Source organism: Macaca thibetana, chromosome 14 (assembly GCF_024542745.1).
Source record: "Macaca thibetana thibetana isolate TM-01 chromosome 14, ASM2454274v1, whole genome shotgun sequence".
NCBI lineage: Eukaryota > Metazoa > Chordata > Mammalia > Primates > Cercopithecidae > Macaca > Macaca thibetana.
The window spans coordinates 65,596,316-65,608,466 of record NC_065591.1 but is presented as its reverse complement, the minus strand read 5'-3'; the positions used below and the strand labels follow the sequence as shown (position 1 = coordinate 65,608,466).

The window sequence follows — 12,151 nt, the reverse complement described above, 5'->3', positions numbered from 1 at the left end:
GACAATTTTTGGTCTGCAGGCCTTTGCATCTGTTCTGCTGTCGGTCAGCAATCTCACGGCAAATTTGCCGAGCCTCTCCGGAATGCACAGCCAGACAGGGCTCAGCGCAAAAGCTAGAGAACCTGGCAGAGGGAGACCCACAGTGCCACAAATAATCTTTCTTTTCTTTTCTTTCTTTTTCGATCTCTTTGTTTTATTTCTTTCTTGTCTCTCTTTCTTTCCTCTCTCTCTCTCTTTCCTTTCTCTCTCTCTCTTTCTTTCTTTTTTCCTACATGGCAAGATCTCCTCATGACAGAAATAATCTGCCTTGACTTCTGTTTCCACGCTGCTTCTGCCAGGACCATGCGCTCGGCGTGTTTTTCTTTCCGCTGTAATAATCCAGGCCCTTCCCAGCTCTGGTCCCCTCAGCTGTTCCCTGGCAGTCCCTTCTGCTGGTGAAAACACATATGGCGCCGACCTGACCAGGGTGTAAGTCAGGGCTCGCCACTGTGTGGTGACTATCAGGCAGATGACTGAACGTCTTTGGGACTCCGTTCCCTCACCGTAAAATGGAGGTTAATACCGGCCTTCTTCTACTCCCTAAATGCACGTGTTTGTCCTGGCCACCGGGCCCAATTGTTGGCTGTTCACGCGCCGGTTACCCCCACAGGACGAGTCAGCCAATTAAAGGTGAACCAGGCCCGGTCCTGGGATGAGACTCCTTTTCTCATCCCAGGGCTGGACAAGCAGCGGGCCTGGGCCCGGCTCTGCCTTGTCACATGCGGGGGGCCAGCCCATTTGCTCGCCTGTGTATAGGAGCGTGAGGTCACGCTGGGTGCTCCCGCCCCGCCGGGGCCTTTAGTGTCCCTGGTCCCTAAAGGCCAGGCCGCTCCACCGCCGGAGAAGGCGCGAACCCCAGCCGAGCCCAACCGCAGTTGCCGGTTGCCGGACCACCTGTTGCTGCAGCTCTGATTGGTTCCTTCCCTCGACAACGCGGCGGCTGTAACCAATCGACAGCGAGGCCAGTCGCGAGACCCCGCCCCGCCCTGCAGTAGCCAGCCGCGCTCTCGCTGGCAGGAGGGTGGGTAGTTTGCCCAGCGTTGGGGGCTGGGCCCATAAAAAAGAAAGTACACTTAGACCCGACCCCGCTGAACGCTGTTAGAAACCGTCCTGGCTGGGAGGCAAGAGGTGTGTGACTGGACAAGACTCCTTTCTGGCCGTCAGTCTTGCCATCCTCACAAAGAGGTTGGCGGCCCGAGAGAGTGTGAGGCAGAGGCGGGGAGTGGCAAGGGAGTGACCATCTGGGGGAACGAAAGAGTAAACGCGGTGATGGGACGCACAGAAATGGGAGTGGAGAAAGTCACGGAGAGAACCTTAGGCGGGGCGGTCCCCGCGGAAAGGCGGCGGCTCCAGAGTCTCCTCACTCAAGTAAGAGCTGGCACGCCCCGCCCCGCAGGCCCCGCCCCGGGCCCCGCCCCCGAGACTTGTGCCAAGCCGCCGCCCGCGCGGAGCCACACTGCAAAGCCCTGCTGTTCGCGCCTTGAGATCGACAGTCCGCGTTGGTCCTGCTCGCCCGACGCGCCCTCCTCCAGCAGATACACACAGCCGCACGCACTCTCGTGTTCTCCCCGAGGCTTGGTGAGCCTGGCCCCAGCCCTGCACCCTCTGCGCCCCCTACACCTGTTCTGCGTGCGCTGCCCGCTCTTCCATTTCCCTTCTCTCCCACCCAAGTTTGTACTCTTTTCTTTCTTTCGGTTTTATTTTTTGTTTTTGTTTGTTTGTTTGTTTGTTTGTTTGTTTGAGACAGGCTGTCGCTCTGTCTCCCAGGCTGGAGTGCAGTGGCGCGATCTCGGCTCACTGCAGCCTCCACCTCCCAGGTTCAAGCGATCCGCCTACCGAGTAGCTGGGATTACAGACGCCCGCCTGGCTAATTTTTGTGTTTTGTAGAGACGGGGTTTCGCTTTGTTGCCCAGGCTGGTCTCGAACTCCTGAGTTCAAGCGATCCGCCCCCCTCGGCCTCACAAAGTCTTAGAATTTTAGGCGTGAGCCACCGCGCCCGGCCTGTACAAATCCTTTCTGTCCTTGGTTCTTTATTTATCTTCTCTTACTCTTTTTCTTACTCCCTTTTGTTCTTTCCCTCTTCCGTTCGGTTGGCTGTGGTTTGATCCTCCACCTTTTCAATCCCTCCTTTCCACCACGACGCCCAGCCCTGCCTTGGATGGGGACCGTCAGCGATGACCACGATGACCTCTCTCTCACCAGGCGGCTCCAGGCAGTGTTCCTGCACTGCCTTTCCCAGGGCTTAGGGGCTTTTTCTAGTGGGCTTTGAGCTGCTCAGTCTGGCCCCTGCAGGGCCGGCTCCCAGCCCATCCAACCTCCTCACAGCCCGGCCTGGGCCCTAGCCAATTCCCGGAGATTCTCTGTCCCATCGTGACCCCCTCATAACTCTCTCACTCACCAAAGTCTGATGACTGTGCTAGGGGGTGCTTATCTAGAGTACTGGGTGTTACAAAAGCAGAAGCCTGGACAAGAGCCAATTTGTGATATTAAGCAGGTGGGGTGGGGGTGGGGAGTGTACCTAGGTTCATTTTCTACCCTGCTTTTCCCCTTTCCAGTGTGTGCACTTAATCAGTCCCTGGGTGAGATGGGCCCTGTTCTCCATCCCCCTCCAAGGCATGGACTGGGTGGGCTTGTGTGTCTTGGGGCAGGTGGCCCTTTCTAAACTCTCCGCCTTTGCTCACCCACAGGACACATAGTATGACCATTAGGTGTTTCGTCTCCCACCCATTTTCTATGGAAAACCAAGGGGATCAGGCCATGATAGCCACTGGCAGCTTTGAAGAACGGGACACCTTTAGAGAAGCTTGATCTTGGAGGCCTCACCGTGAGACCTTACAAAGCCAGGTAAGAGTCCAGTCCAAGGAAGAGATCTCTTGCTGTCTCCTAACCCTGTGGTCTAGGGACAGGAGTCAGCGGGGCATTAACAAAAATAACTACCATCCCCACCCCATGACAGTGAAGTGGCTCTTTCCAGTTCACAGAGCACTCTCACACCTCCCTGCTCTCATTCTGGCCCTTCAGCCGAATCAAGCCGAGGTTCTTGGTCCCCATTTTATAAAGGAGAGAACAGGCCCACAGGGAACAGTGACTGGCCCCAGGTCATCCTGGGAGCCAGTAGAAGAGCTAGGACAGGAACCTATTGTTCTAACTTCATATTTTTGATGCTAGCTTTTGACTATCCCTGAAACCGAGATTGGTAATCAGCCTTGCGCAGCTCTGAAACTGGTTATTTGCTGGGCACTGTAAAATAGGATTAACTATTTCTAGGCCTGCATTTTAATTGCTGTCAGTAGGGCCCCCTTACCCACCCTCTGAAGGACCTGGTTTGGCAAACCCAAGGCAACGTTCAGAATGGCAGCTGAACCTCTGTGCACTTGTCTTTGGGCAGCAGCTGGGTCTTACTCTCTGGCCTTCACAACATCCTGCAACCCAGCTCAAGGTCAGGAATGTGATAGACTCATGTCATGATGTCTCTGATGCCCAGAGAAGGGATACCATTTGCCTGAGCCTTCTCAGGACTATTTAATCAGCCTGAGAGAACTTTCCTTGTGAAAGGCCCTGCCTGTGCCTGGGGCTGAGAAAACAGCAGGAAGGAACTGAGGAGCTGGGCAGAAGTGCAAAGCAAATACTACCAGCTTTGGTGCCTGTAGGTGTGGCTCTTACTCATCTCACATGGAAGTAAGGGCAGCCACCTTGCAGGGCTGCTCTGAGGATTGAGCTAATACAGTGCCCCGGGCATTGGGGTGGGGAAAGTTGTGGAGCACCTCCTGGGGGAAGGGGGTGTCAGAGCAGGGAACCTGGGGAGTCCAGGGGCACCTTCATCAACCCACTCTGTCATTTGAGCAGCAGTCTTCACTGAGCCTCGTGGGCAAGCTGGAGGGAAACAGGAAAAAGGTCAGGCCTTGTTCTGTAGGTCCCAGTGTAGTTGCTATTGTATCTTCATTTCCCTGGTTGCCCCAGCCACCTGGAGTGAGAAGCCCAAGAGGAAGCTGGGTGAGCTCTTTGTTTCCATGGGTCTCTGTATTCACAGCTGACTCCCTTCACCAGCCAGCTCTCATCTGAGCCCCAGCAACAAAGGCAGTCAGTCAGGCGGGGCTCAAAGCAGCTGCTCCAATGAAGTCAAAGAAATAAGCTCAGGGGAAGAAGCAAGTCACCCTCCCCAACTAGGGTGCTGGGCTCACTTCCTCCTGGGGCAGTGGAGGAGGGCGTGGTTCCAATTCAGAACAAAATGGGGCTTTTGGTTTTCCTTATCACTCTTCACAGCTCTGACCTGTACCCCCATCCTTGCCTGTCTTGTGTAAGTGTGGATCCCCCTAAGTTGGAGGAAAGGAAACTGGCCCAGACAAAAAGGAGAGCAATTTTCTTTGCATCACATGGTAGGCCAAGAGGAGTCTAATGCCCCAGAGTTTACTCTCAGCCCCCAAAATCACCTAGTTGAATGTTACCTTATCTAAGAAGTCTTTAGTTTTGTTGTTGTTGTTGTTGTTTGAGACAAGGTCTCACTCTCTCACCCAGACTGGAACACAGTGGCACAATCACAGCTCACTGCAGCCTTAGCCTCCTGGGCTCAAGTAATCCTCCCAAGTAGCTGGGACTATAAGCATGCACCATCATGTCCAGCTAATTTATTTTTATTTATATTTTTTAGACAGGGTCTCACTATGTTGCCCTGGCTGGTCTTGAACTCCTGGGTTCAAGCAGCCCTCCCACTTCGGCCTCCCAAAGTGCTAGTTTGTTTTTGGTTTTTGGTTTTTTTTGAAACAGTCTTGCTCTGTCGCCTAGGCTGGAGTGCAGTGGCACAATCTCAGCTCACTGCAGCCTCCACCTCCTGGGTTCAAGCGATTCTCCTGCCTCAGCCTCCTAAGTAGCTGGGAATACAGGTGCGTGCCACCACACCCAGCTAATTTTTGTATTTTTAGTGTAGATGGGGTTTTGCCATGTTGGCCAAGCTGGTCTCAAACTCCTGACCTCAGGTGATCTGCCTGCCTCGGCCTCCCAAAGTGTTGGAATTACAGGCATGAGCCACTGCACCCGGCCCAGGAAGTCTTTTCTGATCACTCACTCTTCCTTCTCTCCCGATGGCATTGGTTGTTCCCTCCTTTGCATTTTGAGAGTATGTCCTGTAAGCCTCAAACGCAGCTTGAATCATCTGCCCACCCACCCGCTGTGCCCAACAGTAAGCCTCCTCTAGGGTAGATATTATCTCCTGCATCTCAGTGAACTACTGCCCAGCAAAGTCACAAAACAGTGACTCTGGAGATCCTAAGCTATGTGGGAGCTGGAGGAGAGAATTAGACTGACAGTCTGGGAAGGGACTGAATTCGTCATCTTGTACCTTCCTTTTCTTCTTAAGTTCCAGACCCGTGGAAACCATTCCTGCCTAGACATCCAGAAGATAAGCGTGTGGGTCTGTGCCTGTCGGGTCTTAGTCTGGGTGAAACTTCCTCCGCTTCTGTCAGCTCTCCAGATGAATCACAGAAGCAGGAACATGGGCATCATCAGTGAAACCTCTGCATCCAGCAGACAGAGGGCTGGTCCAGTGGCTGTTTATGAGGCAGCGCTAGGAGAGCTCTGATCCAGACTCTCCCTGTATTGAAAGGGAGGGAGCCCTTCATGAAGTATTGACTGCTTGAGCAGGAATTGCTTCACCAGTGCCTAATTGAGTGCCTCTCGAGTTCACATCTATTTTCCCTCATGAGGCCACTTGGAGTCTTGCTGAGGGGCTTGGTGCTATTAGGGAAGCTGGGGTTGGGGATGGTGAGCAGGGAGGGCCTGGGGACATCGTGGCTAATGGGGCTTCTCTCCTCTTGGCTTAGATTCCGGCAGAGTTCCTCTATCTCGTCTTGTTACTGATTAAAGGTGCCCCGTCTCCGGTTTTTCTCCGTCTCCTGGGAGGTAGCAGGAAATCAGCATCATGGTTGGGTTCAAGGCCACAGATATCCCCCCTACTGCCACTGTGAAGTTTCTTGGGGCTGGCACAGCTGCCTGCATCGCAGATCTCATCACCTTTCCTCTGGATACTGCTAAAGTCCGGTTACAGGTGAGGGGATGAAGCCTGGGGATCTTGATGGTGTCTACTCTGTTCCCTCCCCAAGGACACAGACCCCTCAAGGGCCAGTGGGTATTTGGAGCATCAAGATGACTGGAGGTGGGAAGGGCAACATGCCTATCCCTGTAGCTACCCCGTTTTGGCCTTGCAGATCCAAGGAGAAAGTCAGGGGCCAGTGCGCGCTACAGCCGGCGCCCAGTACCGCGGTGTGCTGGGCACCATTCTGACCATGGTGCGTACCGAGGGCCCCCGAAGCCTCTACAATGGACTGGTTGCCGGCCTGCAGCGTCAAATGAGCTTTGCCTCTGTCCGCATTGGCCTGTATGACTCTGTCAAACAGTTCTACACCAAGGGCTCTGAGCGTGAGTATGGAGCTAGGCTGGAGGCCCCTTGGCCCTTTTTTCTCAGTGATGATAGATCTTAGTTCATTAAGCCATATAGGTGTTTTTAGGCCTCATGATCCCTAGGAAGATCAGAGGAACAGAGAACTGGAAGGGCCTGGTCCTCCGCATAGTTCCCGAGCACCTGGGCTACACCAGGCTCTGAGCAGGGCATCATCCCATGACAGTCCTCACCACCACCTTGGGAGTAGGCAGTATCATCCCAGTGTTATAGAAGAAGAGACTGAGGTGGGAAGGCAGTGGGTAGAGGGGGACTTTGGCCAAGGGCACACAGTAGAGAGCCAGGACACTCGCCTTCAAGGCCAGCGTTCTTCCCTTTCACCTCCTTACTATGCTCTGCCAACCCTCCATTTTACATATGAAGAAACAGAGCCCCAAACAAAAGTTTTCTTTCCCAAGATCACATGGCAGGAAGAAGTAAAGCTGACCTGAGATCCCAAGTCTTAGGAGTCCCGGTCCTCAGAAAGCCACTTCTCTCTGAGCCTTGGTTTTACATTTGTCAGATGGAAATGATTGTGATTTCTCAGGGCTGTTGAGCAGGTAAATGAAAATGTTTTATGAAAGAAAGCACCAGGTTTCATTTTGGTCTTACCCCTTGCTGTGTCCCTATCAAGGAGTAGACATTCATAGGGATATTTTGTTTGATGTGAGGAGTGCTTAGAGCAAGAGCTTGTAGAAGGCCAAAAGCTTCTGGATTCTATTCCCCAAAGCAGGAGATGACAGTGACATCTCCTGGTGAGGAGAGATGAGGTAGAAAACCAGTGCAAGCCCGCTGGCCACTGACCCCCTGACTCGCCCACAGATGCCAGCATTGGGAGCCGCCTCCTAGCAGGCAGCACCACAGGTGCCCTGGCTGTGGCTGTGGCCCAGCCCACGGATGTGGTAAAGGTCCGGTTCCAAGCTCAGGCCCGGGCTGGAGGTGGTCGGAGATACCAAAGCACCGTCGATGCCTACAAGACCATTGCCCGAGAGGAAGGGCTTGGGGGCCTCTGGAAAGGTGTGTACAGTTGTTTTCTTTTCCCCTTTTCCTCCTCCCTGATTCTCTGGTCTCACCCAGGATCTCCCTCTTCCTACAGGGACCTCTCCCAATGTTGCTCGTAATGCCATTGTCAACTGTGCTGAGCTGGTGACCTATGACCTCATCAAGGATGCCCTTCTGAAAGCCAACCTCATGACAGGTGAGTCACAAGGTTGATGGTGCTGGGTCTCACCCTTCCCCCGTGCCGGGAGCAGGTGCAGGGGTCTAGTTGACACCAGAAGCCTACATCTTTTCATCCTATTTGCCCTTTGCAGGGAGAGTAAGATATATCTCTTACTTGCCATATTGAAGCCAACTAGGATGAAGCTCCCACTTTGCATATTGAGGAACTGAGGCTAGATTGGCACAACGACTCTTTCAGGTCCTCAGAAGAGGTCTCAGCTGGAGTCCCTGTCTCTTGTTTTTGTTTTTTGTTTTGTTTTTTGTTTTTTTGAGACAGAGTCTCACCATGTAATCTCGGCTCATTGCAACCTTCTCCCGGGTTCAAGCAATTCTTATGCCTCAGCCTCCTGAGTAGCTGGGATTACAGATGTGCGCCAGCACACTGGCTAATTTTTGTATTTTTAGTAGAGACAGAGTTTCACCATGTTAGCCAGGCTGGTCTCGAACTCCTGGCCTCAAGTGATCCACCCGCCTTGGCCTCCCAAAGTGCTGGGATTACAGGTGTGAGCCACCGCACCCCACCCTCTTATTTGTTTTTTGAGACAGGGTCTTGCTGTGTTGCCCAGGCTGGAGTGCAGTGGGGTGATTAATGGCTCCTTGCAGCCTCGATCTCCCTGACTCAAGCAATCCTCCCACCTCAGCCTCCTGAGTAGCTGGGACTATAGGCACGCACCACTATGTCTGGCTAATTTTTGTATTTTGTAGAGACAGGGATTTGCCATGTTGCCCAGTCTGGTCTTGAACTGCTGGGCTCAAGTGATCCACCCACCTCAGCCTCCAAAAGTCCTGGATTACAGGCATGAGCCATTGTGCCCACCCTCTCTGTCTCTTTAAAATCGTGAAAACTCTTAGCTACTTAAGTATTCTCCTTCCTTCTGGAATGATGAGTGAAGAATCTTGACTGTCTTGCCTGCTCCTCCTTGGCAGATGACCTCCCTTGCCACTTCACTTCCGCCTTTGGGGCAGGCTTCTGCACCACTGTCATCGCCTCCCCTGTAGACGTGGTCAAGACGAGATACATGAACTCTGCCCTGGGCCAGTACAGCAGCGCTGGCCACTGTGCCCTCACTATGCTCCAGAAGGAGGGACCCCGAGCCTTCTACAAAGGGTGAGCCTCTGATCCTCCCCACCCAGTTCAGGCCTCTTGGCTATGCATGTCTATCATGGGTGGGAGAGGAGCACCCGGAAGTGAGTATCAGCCCAGTGGGTTGATAGCCCAGGCTATTTCTGATCCCACTCCTGGCATTTCGCCAGCTTTCACTTATCCCTTTAATTCCTTCCTCCCAGAATTGCTACCATCACAATTTTGTATTTGTTAAACGGAGACTCAAAGGGAATTCATACCAGGCAGCTGTGAGCTCAGTTCACTGAGTCCTCCCAGTCTCCTCTGGGACAGAGCCACTGGGTTGGATTGAATACCAGGCCCAGTGCGGAAAGTGGGAGGTGGAGGTACCCCCATGACCTGTGTTTTTTCTCCCCTAGGTTCATGCCCTCCTTTCTCCGCTTGGGTTCCTGGAACGTGGTGATGTTCGTCACCTATGAGCAGCTGAAACGGGCCCTCATGGCCGCCTGCACTTCCCTGGAGGCTCCCTTCTGAGCCTCTCCTGCTGCTGACCTGATCACCTCTGGCTTTGGCTCTAGCCGGGCCATGCTTTCCTTTTCTTCCTTCTTTCCCTTCCCTCCTTCCCTCTTTCCCCACCTTTCTCTTCCGCGCCTTTACCCACCACCTTCCCTCTCTCCACATTGTCATCTCCTCATTGTCTCTCAGTGCTGGTGGAGTTGACATTTGACAGTGTGGGAGGCCTGGTACCAGCCAGGATCCCAAGCCTCCTGTCCCTTGGAACATTCAGCCAGAATCTTCGTCCTGCCCCCCGCAGCCCACCCTAGCCCACTTGTCACCCATAAAGCAAGCTCAACCTTGGTGTCTCCTCCTTCTCTTGTAGCTGTTACCAGAGGTCTTGGTCCAATGGCCTTTTTGGTACCTGGTGGGCAGGGGAGGAACCACCTGACTTTGAAAATGGGTGTGATCCACCTTCCACCTCCAGCATCCAATCTGCAGCCCGTGGAGGTCATCCAGTCCATTTCTTTTCAGACCTAGGCCCTGCACTAACATGGGGAGAGCAGGAGCCACCTGAGAGACAGCAGTGGCCTTGCTCTCGCCTCCCCTTCTTTTGCCAGGCCACTTGAGCTCTTACTCAGAATCTGGTACCCTAGTGCCTGCCATCCCAACCCCCCACCCCAGCCACAGGCCTGTTTATCTGTACAACGAGAGTGCTCCTGTCTGCCCTGCATCTCCTGCAGTTCCAGAGGAACATGAGACTCTTAGATGCTGTCAACTTTATTTTATTCCATTTTACAAACGGAAGGAACACCCACCTCTCCCAAAGTCCCAGACCTTGTGAGAACAAGTCAGCCTCCTTCCACCCTCCACAGCCATACCCACAGAGGAAGTGTTACTGAACTGGGTGGAGCAGGCCCTGACTCCACAGAGGGTGGGTGGAGGCTGCAGGGTAAATATCCGGTTTCTGCCTGAGGATACTTTCCATTTGTGTTTTTTGTTGTTTTGAGACAGAGTCTCACTTGCTGCCACCCAGGCTGGAGTGCAGTAGTGCAATCTCGGCTCACTGCAACCTCTCCCAGGTTCAGGCAATTCTCCTGCCTCAGCCTCCCAAGTAGCTGGGATTACAGGCATACACTATCACACTTGGCTAATTTTTGTGTTTTTAGTAGAGACGGGGTTTTGCCATGTTGGCCAGGCTGGTCTCGAACTCCTGACCTCAAGCAATCCACCTACCTCAGCCTCCCAAAGTGCTGGGATTACAGGCGTGAGCCACCGCACCTGGCCAGGATACTTTCCATTTGGAGTCTCACCACAGCCCCTCTCCACCTGCCCCCGCCCCAGCTAGGGATCCAAGGAGTCCATAGGAAACCAGGGCTTTGGCTACACAGGGGTCTCCGCTTCTCTGTCCCTGTTCTTATCACCTGCCCTCAGAGGCAGGTGGGCAGGGCTACTACAATTTCAAGGAGTGGAGACTGTGAGGTCCCAGAATCCCAAGGCATCTTCTGTAGGGCTGGGCCCTTAGTAATATGTCACTCAGACCCAGTTCGTAGGTGTCTGAAGAAGCTGAGGCCTGACACAGGCGATGCAGGCAAGAACACCCAGAAAGTCCGCTACTGAACTGGGACCGGGACCCAGTCCTCCTTCCCCTTCTGGACTCCCCAAGACCAATGCTGGGGTCCTTGGGGAAGCCTGTTTGGCAGCTGTGGAGCCAGGCCCTGAGAACACAACCACCCTCCCTCTGCCCTCAGCCTCAAGCAGCTGACGCCACTGCTCCTTCCCCTCATTAGCCCAGTGGTCAGAGCTGGAGGCTAGACCCTTCAGTGCTTGGGTTGAGGGCCAGGGCGTTAGACTGGTTCTTGGAGAAGGAACGAGGGTCCAGGATTCTTCAGCTTCCTTCTTAGTTTTTGACAAATTGATCTGAGGCCCCATAGTCCTCGGGAGGGACAGGGTTGAGTGCCATAAGGCGGCAGACCAGGTTAAGAGTTGACAGGCAGCCCAGGCAGGCTGCAGGGGGTGGCATGTACGGAGGACCTGGCCAGTGCTTTATGTACCTTCTCACACTAATCCTTTGAGGCAGGCTGTTAGCTCTGCTCTGGACGGGAGGAAGGAGGGGCAGTTTAGTAGGTGTGTGTCAAAGCTAAACAGGCCAGGTGGGCATGACCAAGTCAGCTGGTTCATTCAGCAGCCTTAATAGACATGAGGCTACCCACCTTCATTGTGATTCTGGGTGTGGCCTTGGGACAATGAGCTGGGAACAGTGGTAGGAACCACTGGAAAACATACCAGTGGGTCTCATTCATTCTGATCAGAGGTAGATCAATTCTCTTTGGTCCCCAACCCTTTAATGCCTATTAAGTGGGCATATGATAAGCCGTGCTTTGCCTAATTCAAGGTAGCGCCGAAGATCACTGAGGTAATAGGAATCTCCTAAGGGACTTTCAGGCCTGAGACCCAGGCTTCCTTCAGAGCCTCATGATAAGGAGTAGGCTTTCCTGCTGCCCTACAGGAGACCTAGAGTTCAATAATTTCACAGCCCTGGCTCTACTTTCACAGCCCCTCTCAATTCAGGGCTTGCTCTCAGAACAGGGCAGCTCTCACCACCCCACTCCACCTGAGTCCTGCCCCTGAGTATTTCATGCCTCACCATCTGGTTTCCATGAAAGGCCTGCAAGGTAGGGGCTACAAGCTTTAAGAGATGAAGTGACTTGCCCAAAGGCACACAGCTGGCTAGTAACACACCTGGGATCCAGAACAGGTGTATCTGACTCCAAAGCCCACGTGCTTTTAACTACTGTGCTGAAATGCTTCCTGGAGCCTTGGTCCTGGAGTCTTCATCGCAAGGTCTTTGGGCAGCTGACTTTACGGTGAATGTTTTTTGTTTTTTGTTTTTTTGAGACAGA

General features: G+C 53.4%; 1 protein-coding gene across 3 annotated transcripts; it reads left to right on the top strand.

Annotated features, from left to right (window-relative positions):
• Nucleotides 1-1,036: 1,036 nt before the first annotated feature.
• On the top strand, nt 1,037-9,612 carry UCP2 (uncoupling protein 2). Of its 3 annotated transcripts, none has more exons than XM_050756387.1 (9): nt 1,104-1,617; nt 2,727-2,883; nt 5,393-5,442; nt 5,856-6,079; nt 6,240-6,450; nt 7,292-7,486; nt 7,566-7,667; nt 8,618-8,798; nt 9,173-9,612. In XM_050756387.1, exons 4-9 carry the CDS (start codon nt 5,954-5,956, stop codon nt 9,285-9,287), a joined length of 930 nt encoding a protein of 309 aa, XP_050612344.1. In that variant the 5' UTR covers nt 1,104-1,617; nt 2,727-2,883; nt 5,393-5,442; nt 5,856-5,953; the 3' UTR covers nt 9,288-9,612. The 3 variants fall into 3 exon arrangements, with proteins under 3 accessions (XP_050612342.1, XP_050612344.1, XP_050612343.1); XM_050756386.1 differs by having other exon boundaries at nt 5,393-5,446; XM_050756385.1 differs by lacking the exon at nt 5,393-5,442 and having other exon boundaries at nt 1,037-1,617.
• The last annotated feature ends 2,539 nt before the right edge of the window (nt 9,613-12,151 follow it).

Coding starts and splice junctions, on each gene's coding strand:
- UCP2 (XM_050756385.1), top strand. CDS start 5,954: ATGGTTGGGTTCAAGGCCACAGATATCCCCCCTACTGCCACTGTGAAG. Junction 6,080..6,239: donor CTGCTAAAGTCCGGTTACAG/GTGAGGGGATGA, acceptor TTGGCCTTGCAG/ATCCAAGGAGAAAGTCAGGG. Junction 7,668..8,617: donor GAAAGCCAACCTCATGACAG/GTGAGTCACAAG, acceptor CCTCCTTGGCAG/ATGACCTCCCTTGCCACTTC.